The sequence below is a fragment of the Gadus chalcogrammus genome, chromosome 1 (assembly GCF_026213295.1).
Source record: "Gadus chalcogrammus isolate NIFS_2021 chromosome 1, NIFS_Gcha_1.0, whole genome shotgun sequence".
NCBI classification, from domain to species: Eukaryota; Metazoa; Chordata; class Actinopteri; order Gadiformes; family Gadidae; genus Gadus; species Gadus chalcogrammus.
This window is the reverse complement of record NC_079412.1, coordinates 2,749,672-2,761,184: the sequence shown is the minus strand read 5'-3', so window position 1 is coordinate 2,761,184 and position 11,513 is coordinate 2,749,672. Positions and strand designations below refer to the sequence as shown.

At 42.3% G+C, this 11,513-nt stretch overlaps 3 protein-coding genes across 4 annotated transcripts; 1 reads left to right on the top strand and 2 right to left on the bottom strand.

Annotated features, from left to right (window-relative positions):
* The first annotated feature begins 2,493 nt into the window (after positions 1-2,493).
* On the top strand, positions 2,494-4,934 carry LOC130400271 (uncharacterized). Its single transcript, XM_056605044.1, has 3 exons — positions 2,494-2,627; positions 2,896-3,018; positions 3,271-4,934. Exons 1-3 carry the CDS (start codon positions 2,530-2,532, stop codon positions 3,995-3,997), a joined length of 948 nt encoding a protein of 315 aa, XP_056461019.1. The 5' UTR covers positions 2,494-2,529; the 3' UTR covers positions 3,998-4,934.
* Positions 4,580-7,122, bottom strand: LOC130399848 (uncharacterized). Of its 2 annotated transcripts, XM_056605025.1 has the most exons (3): positions 6,729-7,122; positions 5,914-6,507; positions 4,580-5,396 (listed from the first exon to the last, which is right to left on the bottom strand). In XM_056605025.1, exons 1-3 carry the CDS (start codon positions 7,080-7,082, stop codon positions 5,379-5,381), a joined length of 966 nt encoding a protein of 321 aa, XP_056461000.1. In that variant the 5' UTR covers positions 7,083-7,122; the 3' UTR covers positions 4,580-5,378. The 2 variants fall into 2 exon arrangements, with proteins under 2 accessions (XP_056461000.1, XP_056460992.1); XM_056605017.1 differs by lacking the exon at positions 4,580-5,396 and having other exon boundaries at positions 5,711-6,507.
* A 1,937-nt stretch (positions 7,123-9,059) lies between these two features.
* LOC130400114 (uncharacterized) lies at positions 9,060-10,471 on the bottom strand. Its single transcript, XM_056605033.1, has 2 exons — positions 10,078-10,471; positions 9,060-9,856 (listed from the first exon to the last, which is right to left on the bottom strand). The coding sequence occupies exons 1-2, from the start codon at positions 10,429-10,431 to the stop codon at positions 9,224-9,226; spliced, it is 987 nt and encodes a 328-aa protein (XP_056461008.1). The 5' UTR covers positions 10,432-10,471; the 3' UTR covers positions 9,060-9,223.
* Between the last annotated feature and the right edge of the window lie 1,042 nt (positions 10,472-11,513).

Sequence of the window (11,513 nt, the reverse complement as noted above, 5' to 3'; positions counted from 1 at the left end):
AGTGAGCAAGGCGATGGAGAGACTAACGAAAGCTTAGGCACACGCCGAGTGAACTGCTCCATAGGATAAATTGCCGGCGAACCGCTCTATCGGAGCCTTCTCTCGGAGGGACGCTAAAGTGTGTTGCATAGCGACCGTCGATGCATAGCGGCAGCCAGGAGGGACTACTTTTTTGTATTCTTTAATTAAACGGCTATTTTGACTTTCTTGGTTTCTTTTTAAATGTAGTGTGTCTATGACTTTCGTTTCGCCATAATAGTAACCGTTGTATAAAAGCAATAGATCACTTCAGTCAGTGGCATGTGCTCATTATACCACTGTGAAGGGGGTCGCCGGCCCTCCGCAGCGCGTCGGGCCGGACAACGCCCCTTAACAGTGGTATAATGAGCACATACCACAGCCTGGCGTGATCTATTGCTTAAATATATATATATTTAAATCGTCAAATGAGTTCCTGCGCCTGTCGTCATAGTTGCTGGTCACGTGCCTAAAAACGATAGGCGTAGCCATTTTGGCAGTAATCGCGTCAGTTATCTGGCAGGCACTGACTGGCTGTCACGGTGACACAGTGACACTTGACAGGATGGTTGACAACTGTTGTGCACCAGGTTGCCGAAACAGACGAGGGAAGAAGAAGGGATGTTCATTTTATCGCATCCCAAAAGATGCAGCGAGGAGGGAAATGTGGTTAAGTGCTATTAAAAGAGCCAGGAGCCAACAGAACAACAGTGAAAGGTGGGACCCGCCGTTGTGGCACCCGATTTGGTTCCCCCCCAGTTCCTGTTCCCCCTTACGCTGATTTACCGATGAGCCGTGCGTAGTTGCTATGTTACCGTACGTACTTGAGGAAGAAAAGCAAGTCAAAAACAGCTGGATGTACGGAAAGCGAAGTGGGACAAACCTCACACCAGGCTGTGCGGCAGTAGTCTACTAGTCTGCTACGTTGATTTTAGCGTCACAACACAACTATAACACACAGGCATTATTCATGAAGGTGTTTGTAAGACCATTCATTGTCAATCTTTGCAAAGGAATACGATTCAAGGACAAAAAAAGGGGAAACCATCTCCATCAATAATGTATTTATTATGGCTGGACAAAGATTACAAGTTTTAATCCCATCGTTTGGTGAGACAACTCGCAATTAATCACACTTTTATCCACTCCAATTTAAGTTGAATGAGATATCAAATTGAATGACATTATAATTTATACCAATACTTAGCAATACCTTGACCATGTGATCTTGAGGGAGTTTCATTGACTCACCCAGTGTGGTTTGAATATGACATTTACGGAACACCACAGATTTGGGAATTGTAAACAGGCTGTCACTTACTGCAATTGTAATTGAATGTACAGTAAGCAGAACTAAAAACAAAAAAGAATGTTGACATTCTGTGGGCAAAACCTTTTCAAAATCAAAGTAGGCCTAAAAAAATAGTGCCTTAGTGCGTATTATACACTCCAATCAAATAATTCCATTTACCCATTTATCCAAGTCAACCCCCATTCCAGGCCAGTAAAACCTGGCGGTGACTGAATATTTGTTTTTTTGGGTTCCACAGTGGCCTCCATGAGCACTGTCATGAAAGTCCAAGAAAATCCGATCGGCCTCCTCCGCGCCAACCACAACTTTCTTGCGAAACTTCCATTTCATTTCTCGACGAAATGTAATACATTGTATCACCTATTGAAACAAGGTTGTTGTCAGTAGCCTACAAGAAACACGTCTTTTTTTCTGATAAGAGCAGGAGATCAGGGAATTGTTTTTGAGGTAGGCATATCGTTACCATGGCTTACCATCTAGTATGTAACGGGCGGAGCGCCTTCGAATTATGTATTTCTGCTCCTTAGAAATACCTGGGGGATATGAGCCATCTCTTTTGTAGTTACGCAGCTCGATGTACATGCATTTTTCCATTATCAATCCATGCAACAAACAAGTTTCCCAAATCATGTACAGCCTTGCCATCATAATTTATACACTTCGCACCCGTCAGAATTGGTTAGACGCGCCCAATTAGGCTACAATCACAGTATATATATACGCACTACAATTATATTATTATAGTGCCTCGATCAGACAAAACAGACAAGAGCAGAGTCCAACCAAGATTTCAGAGTCATTTCTTTATTAGTTCCAAAGAAATGCATGATTTATAAGATTTATTTATTTATTTTATTAGAAAAAACTAAGCAGCACAGAATGCCTTCATTCATGATTTCACACAAATCAATGATCCGATGATATTCACCGAACACATTCAACAGCAAAGCATGGTATTTATTTATTCAACATTATAACCAAATCAACAGATCCTCATATCTGATTTATTACAAATGCAATTGATTAATTTATATTAAAAATAATGACTAACAACACTGAATTAAAGAACAGAATATCGAAACAATAGGGAAATCGCGTTTTCGCGTTCCATCTCACGCAAATCGTCAATCATTTTGTACCACTTGGCTTTCCGTGGATCCAGTTGTTCTGGCTTGGTCCTGTGGGCGGAGTCATTTAACATGGCGTTTCGAGGGGGAACAGCAATTCCAATGGGGAACCAAATCGGGTGCCACACCGGCCGTTGGATTTCGGTTGTGCAGCGAACACTTCATATCAGGTGGGTGACGAATACAGTACAATGTTACAAAAAGTTTCTGGTCAGTTTAATTTTACCTAAGTACTTGAATCATACCATCCAGTTATTATAACTATTGGACATAGTGACGTCCCTTTTTCAAGATATGGTTCTGGCGCAGCCTACCCAGTTAGCAAATTAGCTTGTAGTAAGCTAGTGGTAAACAAACCCGTGTTGACATTCCTTTTTATTTTGTAGGGAGAAAGAGTGACAACCCTTTAAGTCCGGACTTTGTGCCATCGCTTTTTAGCTATCTTCCATCTCCAGAGAAGAGGAGACGGAAAGCTAGACTGGAGGTGTTCAACAGGAGGCAGAAGGCGAAATTGCAGAAAATAGAGCAGGCAAAGCTATGTGCAGAAGCCACCCGTCTAAGGTGGGTAAAACTAGTTGTTAGATCAAGCCCCGTCTGATTGATTATTTTCATGTTGGGTCTACTTGTGATCGGTGTTCAAATAGGTAACTGCCATGATATGGTTATAAACAAAAACATCACACCAGTCATTTAATGAAGGATAATGTCATGTGATTTCCATGAAACATCCCAAACTGTAAACGTGTAAACATGTCATTGTCATCAGTATTGTATGCATGATAACTTCATTTGCTGCTTCTGTGTTTTCATCAGGGCATCAACTGATTGTCCCCAAAACAATGCAGCAACAGAAGACCAAACCACAGAGCCCTCCATCACAGAAGACCAAGTCATAGAGCCCACCATCACAGATCCTTTGGAAGAATCAGGTGATGAAGATCCTGTCCAGCCTGATCCAGCAACACCACCATGCACCTCTGAAACCTGTAGTAAGCGCATCGAGTCTCTTGAGCTAGAATGCCAAGCTCTAAGAACTGAAAATATGTTGTTAAGGGACAAAATAAGTAGGAAGACCCTGACAGAGATAAGTTTGCAAAATGATGATAAAAAGGTGAATGTCCTCACTGGGTTAGCAACCTATGCATGTCTGATGACCATCTTTCAATATTTGACTCCATTTCTCAAACTTAAGGCATCGATAACATGTTTTCAACAATACATGTTGACTTTGATGAAGCTGCGAATGAACTTGACATTTGACTTTTTAGGTTTTTATTTTGGCATTGACCCAACTACTGTCTCCAGACACTTCAAACACTGTGTTAATTTGATTTATTGTAGACTGGTGCCAAGTCTAGTGGTGTGGCCTGAAAGAGAATCTCTAAGAACATCTCTTCCATATGTATTTAGAAATGGCGGCTACGAGAAGACTGTTTGTATCATAGATTGTTTTGAAATATTTCTAGAGAAACCAAGTAGATTGCGACCCAGTGCACAGTGTTACTCAAAATACAAATCACATCACACCATGAAATATTGAATTGCCATTTGCCCTCAAGGTACAATTTCTTTCATTTCTACTGGATGGGGAGGTCGCACCAGTGATAAGTTCATTACAAAACACAGTAATTTTTTACCCAATATTCTCCCAGGAGACGTTGTTTTGGCAGACAGGGGGTTTCTGGTGAAAGAGTCTGTTGAAAGGTGTCAGGCTGAATTAAAAATTCCAGCATTTACTCGTGGGAAAGTACAGTTAGATCCTGTTGACATAGAGAATACAAGATCTCTAGCCTCTTTAAGAATTCACATTGAAAGAGTCATAGGAGTACTTCGTCAGAAATATACTATCTTACAAAACACTGTGCCAATAACTTTCACAGATATAGAGACAGAAAATGATGTTACTTATCTTGATAAAATTGTGAGTGTATGTTGTGGACTAACAAATGTACCAGATTCTGTGGTGCCCTTTGAGTGATGAATTTGTGTGCCAACAGAAAATAAACCTTTTTGATTGCTTCTCACTTGTTTGTTGTGACTACTTTTCTCACTCACTAGATTTGAATGATCTATCCATGTTTTATGATCGCTACAGATACTACTACAGACAGTTAGACACAGAAGAGAACAACATTGGCTTAACAGTTTTTATTAAACAATTAAATATTTACATTGCATCAGCTAGTTCATATTCACACATTGTGTAATTAAGTAAGACTAAGTAATTAAGGTGTTTTTTTTTGGGCATTGATAAGTTTCCTACAGCTTGGACACACCCACTGTTTCGGTACCCTTTTCATCCGAAGGCAGGTTTGGTGGAACTTCTCCACGGCACAGAACCCTGAGGCACAAACAAGCATGTTCCCTGCCGCAGGTGCGCGGCAGTAGCACCACTGTTGCTGGGGATTGGTGTTTGCAGTTGCTTGTTTTGGTGCAGAAAACCATTTGCCTAACAACTCTGGGATTATACATTTTATAAAGAAGGTACGAGCAAGTTCAAGTTCTTTTTGGAAGAATTCTGAGTCGAATGTAATGCGTTCCACAAAGAGTGAATCATCTTTTTCCGTCCACAGAATAAAATCATATCATATCAATCATCATCAAATTTCGTAACAAATAGCTGCATCTGGACTTGGTGGAAGTATGCATGGTCTCGCTTAACTTTAATTTTTCCTTGGGAATCTTGTTCCAGGCAAAAGTGTCCAACAGACTGTACAGCTTCACTGATAGAAAGGTCCTTTGCTGAAAATGGACACTTAATTTCTATAACCCCTGTACCACAGCAGCTGTAGGAAACATACCCATCCGGTGAGGCCCCAATAAATGGGTGGAGAGTTGATATTTTAAATCCGGCTGGTCTAATCAGGACATCTCTGTGTGATAGACGATGTTGCATTTCGTAGTATTTTCTGGCTCGTTCTTCATTCTTGCATCCCCAACTGAAGAAAGAATGTAAATATTAGGTTTGGACAATAGTAATGCCCCCCACATTACTACTTCCCTGCCCTTAACAAAATGTTTACTGCTGTACTTGGTTTACCCTTCTGCTCTTTTTTTTTTTAAAGAATAGCCTAGTACTTACTGCATTTACCCTCTCTGTTCATTCACCTCACAACTTCTCTATGCTCATGAATACCTGGTAGCCTCACTGCTGAAAACATGGGACTTTGGGTCACATATCTGTCTTTTGAGAGACACTGCTGGCTTTCTGGGGTCTGTTCTTGTTGCTGCTCTGAAGGTAGAACCTGTCACCCTACCACTCCTCTGATCAAACCAAATTCTGGACTTGGACTGGGCTTGCGTCTCCTCCTCTACAATATCACTCTGAAGAAAACATGCCAATCCAGTTACTCAGTTACTCATTTACATTGCAAATTAGCAGCACACACAGCACATGTGCACATAACATGGTAGATCTTAGATTTCAGTCAATAGTAAAAAGAATATGTTCTCTACCTGTTGTTCAGTGACAGTCAAGTCATCAAATATTCCTTCTGCACGCTCTTGTAATTCAGCCAGGCTCAGGTCTCTTGCCTTCTTGTCGTACAAACTGGTAAGGGGTTCAGGTAAATCAAGCTTGACAGCCTTTGGTACATAGGTTGTGGCATACCCGGGAACAACTGACAGAACAGCAGGTCTGCAGGACTTCCCATTTTGAGTCCGGCACTGAGAGAGGTTTTGGTAGAACTGCGCTTGCTCAGCAGCAGTCAGGGGTGGGAAAGATGGGGGCGCAGATGTACCCTTGGTGGAATTCCCCTTTTTATTTTGTTGACTACTGTTGAATATGATGTCCTTTCCCTGTTGGTACTCCACATTCTTCCCAGCATCCTCACTGGGAGAGGTCCACTTGCATTTTTTGGACGTGCAGCTGATCTCCTCATGCCTTGCATTGTTTTTTTCCCACAGTCTGAAGAGCACAGCTGACACATGAGAACAACTCTCCCCAAGTCCTGCTGTGCAGTTACAGTGGGCTCCCATCACTACACCGTCGTTCCTCACCACCACCCATGGCTTCAGTTGACTGTCATTCAGCCGTTGGGAGTGATTAACCTATGTATGGAATTCAAAAAATATAAATTAAGGTTGAAAATGACAGCCACTTAGGTTGGGTACGTTCAAAAACACAAACTAGCAAGTTACAGATGCACTGCAGTAGCTACCAAAGATAATAAACAAACATGCTAACGTGACACTGCCGTACCTAGTCAAGCTAATAAACAAACAATGCTAACGTGACACTGTCTATCAAACTGGGATAATTTAATACTTACCCTTGCAGTGATGATACCGAAGTCTTTGGATGCAAGACTCCACAGTCGAAGTTGAGTTACAAAGCCGGACTGACACCATTTATAAGCATCCAAGCCTTTGTAAGCTCTGAGGGAGTCCCCAGTGTAGACTGAGGGGAAATTTACCAGATAGCTGTGGATGTCAGCGTAGCGCAAGTCAGGTAAATAATCTTCGTTGGATGTTATGCTCTTGAAAAGCACCCCAGGAGCGTTATATGGGTCACTTATATTTAATCTATGTAATTTTCCAGTATAAAAACGAATTTCATCTAAACTAAAATGGCACGTATACTCGCTCGGTAGGAACTCTTGAAGGCTGCTGGCGCTGGTCGTCATGTTTACTGCCAATATGGCGTCCGACAACCAAAAGTCACGTGACGCAGGAGCTCAATTGCTTAAATATACAACACTGTCGAAATGTATCGAATAAAATATAGGGGGTAACACCAGGGACGCGGGAAGTCAGTCCCAGGGGGGGGTGCTGAGAGAGAGTCTATATAATGACGTCATAATAAATGCTGCGCAACATCCATTGTTTACAGAGACGAGATGACGGGTGACGTCACATTCAGGGCTCCGCTCTGATAAACACTCTACTGGTATGTAAAAAGAGTTCTGCCAACTAGCCAATGATATTCACAAACGTTAGCAAGTAAACAATGTGGAAATTATGCCTAACCCACTGGAGACCGCGGCTCAATTTCTGTGGAAAACACAATATCTTTCATTTTAAACGTAACGCTATCATGTCATAGATAACCACAGACAAATTTAAAGTCCTGCAGACCTAAAAAGAGCATCGTCAGCTATAGCCTCAGTGGCGACACCATCGGACATTCCGTCTATTGGATGCGTTTTATTAAAACGCATTGCGCCTTTATGTTCTTAGTTTGGTAATTAATAAAGATTATTAATTAATTTATTAATAAAGATGTTAAAATGGCCAAAATAAAACGGGACAGTCCAGAAAATGTTTGCGCAGGCAGGGCACTCAAAATGTGTGAGAGAAAGTGGGGGGATTTGTGCAGACTGACATAGGCTACTCATAAAACGTAGCATAAAAAAATGTAAAAAAATAAATAAATTAAAACAATTAAAAAAAATAAAGAAATAAAATAAATTATAAAAAACAAGCAAAGGAGCAGGCAAAAGGCTGGGATATGGTGGGGATTGGTCACGTTGACGGGAATGTTTAGTGACATGTGGGAGGGTGGAGGGGGTTAAAAAAAAGTCTCAATCACTCTTCGACGCACATGAAAACCAGCCGCGTAGTTATGAGGGAGGCCGTCCTCACACCGATCTTCCTCGTCGTCATCGTCCTCAGCGTCCTCCGGTTCAAGCAATGCCACCCCAGCCTTAGCTGCAATGTTGTGCAACATAGCCGTCACACATATCACGGCGCATGACTTGGCCGGCGAAAACTGGAGCCCTCCGCCTGACTTGTGAAGGCATCTAAAGCGCAACTTCCACCTCCCGATCGTGCGCTCAACGATGCACCGGGCCAGACGGTGGGCTTCGTTGTATTCCTCATCAATACATACCTTACCCTATTTCCGGAGGGGCTTTTATAGCCAATCAAATTATCAATCAAGGAAACCCTTATGCGGAATCAGATTAACTCGGCTCTTTTTGCTGCGCAAAGCATGTTTCAGAAATCAGCCCATTAAGATAAATGTAGTTGTCACACAAGCTATTTTTAATTTTTTGTCATATGGAATTATTTCAGGGGGGGAAATGCCATGAAACGCACAGTGCATTCAGGATTAGGACTGATATATGTCGGTTTAAGCCTAATCAATTGTGTTTTAATGGACACTTAATTTCTATAACCCCTGTACCACAGCAGCTGTAGGAAACATACCCATCCGGTGAGGCCCCAATAAATGGGTGGAGAGTTGATATTTTAAATCCGGCTGGTCTAATCAGGACATCTCTGTGTGATAGACGATGTTGCATTTCGTAGTATTTTCTGGCTCGTTCTTCATTCTTGCATCCCCAACTGAAGAAAGAATGTAAATATTAGGTTTGGACAATAGTAATGCCCCCCACATTACTACTTCCCTGCCCTTAACAAAATGTTTACTGCTGTACTTGGTTTACCCTTCTGCTCTTTTTTTTTTTAAAGAATAGCCTAGTACTTACTGCATTTACCCTCTCTGTTCATTCACCTCACAACTTCTCTATGCTCATGAATACCTGGTAGCCTCACTGCTGAAAACATGGGACTTTGGGTCACATATCTGTCTTTTGAGAGACACTGCTGGCTTTCTGGGGTCTGTTCTTGTTGCTGCTCTGAAGGTAGAACCTGTCACCCTACCACTCCTCTGATCAAACCAAATTCTGGACTTGGACTGGGCTTGCGTCTCCTCCTCTACAATATCACTCTGAAGAAAACATGCCAATCCAGTTACTCAGTTACTCATTTACATTGCAAATTAGCAGCACACACAGCACATGTGCACATAACATGGTAGATCTTAGATTTCAGTCAATAGTAAAAAGAATATGTTCTCTACCTGTTGTTCAGTGACAGTCAAGTCATCAAATATTCCTTCTGCACGCTCTTGTAATTCAGCCAGGCTCAGGTCTCTTGCCTTCTTGTCGTACAAACTGGTAAGGGGTTCAGGTAAATCAAGCTTGACAGCCTTTGGTACATAGGTTGTGGCATACCCGGGAACAACTGACAGAACAGCAGGTCTGCAGGACTTCCCATTTTGAGTCCGGCACTGAGAGAGGTTTTGGTAGAACTGCGCTTGCTCAGCAGCAGTCAGGGGTGGGAAAGATGGGGGCGCAGATGTACCCTTGGTGGAATTCCCCTTTTTATTTTGTTGACTACTGTTGAATATGATGTCCTTTCCCTGTTGGTACTCCACATTCTTCCCAGCATCCTCACTGGGAGAGGTCCACTTGCATTTTTTGGACGTGCAGCTGATCTCCTCATGCCTTGCATTGTTTTTTTCCCACAGTCTGAAGAGCACAGCTGACACATGAGAACAACTCTCCCCAAGTCCTGCTGTGCAGTTACAGTGGGCTCCCATCACTACACCGTCGTTCCTCACCACCACCCATGGCTTCAGTTGACTGTCATTCAGCCGTTGGGAGTGATTAACCTATGTATGGAATTCAAAAAATATAAATTAAGGTTGAAAATGACAGCCACTTAGGTTGGGTACGTTCAAAAACACAAACTAGCAAGTTACAGATGCACTGCAGTAGCTACCAAAGATAATAAACAAACATGCTAACGTGACACTGCCGTACCTAGTCAAGCTAATAAACAAACAATGCTAACGTGACACTGTCTATCAAACTGGGATAATTTAATACTTACCCTTGCAGTGATGATACCGAAGTCTTTGGATGCAAGACTCCACAGTCGAAGTTGAGTTACAAAGCCGGACTGACACCATTTATAAGCATCCAAGCCTTTGTAAGCTCTGAGGGAGTCCCCAGTGTAGACTGAGGGGAAATTTACCAGATAGCTGTGGATGTCAGCGTAGCGCAAGTCAGGTAAATAATCTTCGTTGGATGTTATGCTCTTGAAAAGCACCCCAGGAGCGTTATATGGGTCACTTATATTTAATCTATGTAATTTTCCAGTATAAAAACGAATTTCATCTAAACTAAAATGGCACGTATACTCGCTCGGTAGGAACTCTTGAAGGCTGCTGGCGCTGGTCGTCATGTTTACTGCCAATATGGCGTCCGACAACCAAAAGTCACGTGACGCAGGAGCTCAATTGCTTAAATATACAACACTGTCGAAATGTATCGAATAAAATATAGGGGGTAACACCAGGGACGCGGGAAGTCAGTCCCAGGGGGGGGTGCTGAGAGAGAGTCTATATAATGACGTCATAATAAATGCTGCGCAACATCCATTGTTTACAGAGACGAGATGACGGGTGACGTCACATTCAGGGCTCCGCTCTGATAAACACTCTACTGGTATGTAAAAAGAGTTCTGCCAACTAGCCAATGATATTCACAAACGTTAGCAAGTAAACAATGTGGAAATTATGCCTAACCCACTGGAGACCGCGGCTCAATTTCTGTGGAAAACACAATATCTTTCATTTTAAACGTAACGCTATCATGTCATAGATAACCACAGACAAATTTAAAGTCCTGCAGACCTAAAAACGAATTTCATCTAAACTAAAATGGCACGTATACTCGCTCGGTAGGAACTCTTGAAGGCTGCTGGCGCTGGTCGTCATGTTTACTGCCAAAATGGCGTCCGACAACCAAAAGTCACGTGACGCAGGAGCTCAATTGCTTAAATATACAACACTGTCGAAATGTATCGAATAAAATATAGGGGGTAACACCAGGGACGCGGGAAGTCAGTCCCAGGGGGGGGTGCTGAGAGAGAGTCTATATAATGACGTCATAATAAATGCTGCGCAACATCCATTGTTTACAGAGACGAGATGACGGGTGACGTCACATTCAGGGCTCCGCTCTGATAAACACTCTACTGGTATGTAAAAAGAGTTCTGCCAACTAGCCAATGATATTCACAAACGTTAGCAAGTAAACAATGTGGAAATTATGCCTAACCCACTGGAGACCGCGGCTCAATTTCTGTGGAAAACACAATATCTTTCATTTTAAACGTAACGCTATCATGTCATAGATAACCACAGACAAATTTAAATTACAAATCACAGTGGGAAGTGGAGAGAGCTGTGAGCTTATCCCCTGGAGACCGGGGTTCAAGTCCGGTTGATGTCGTCTGTTGGAAGACTCTTATCGCTATTTCAT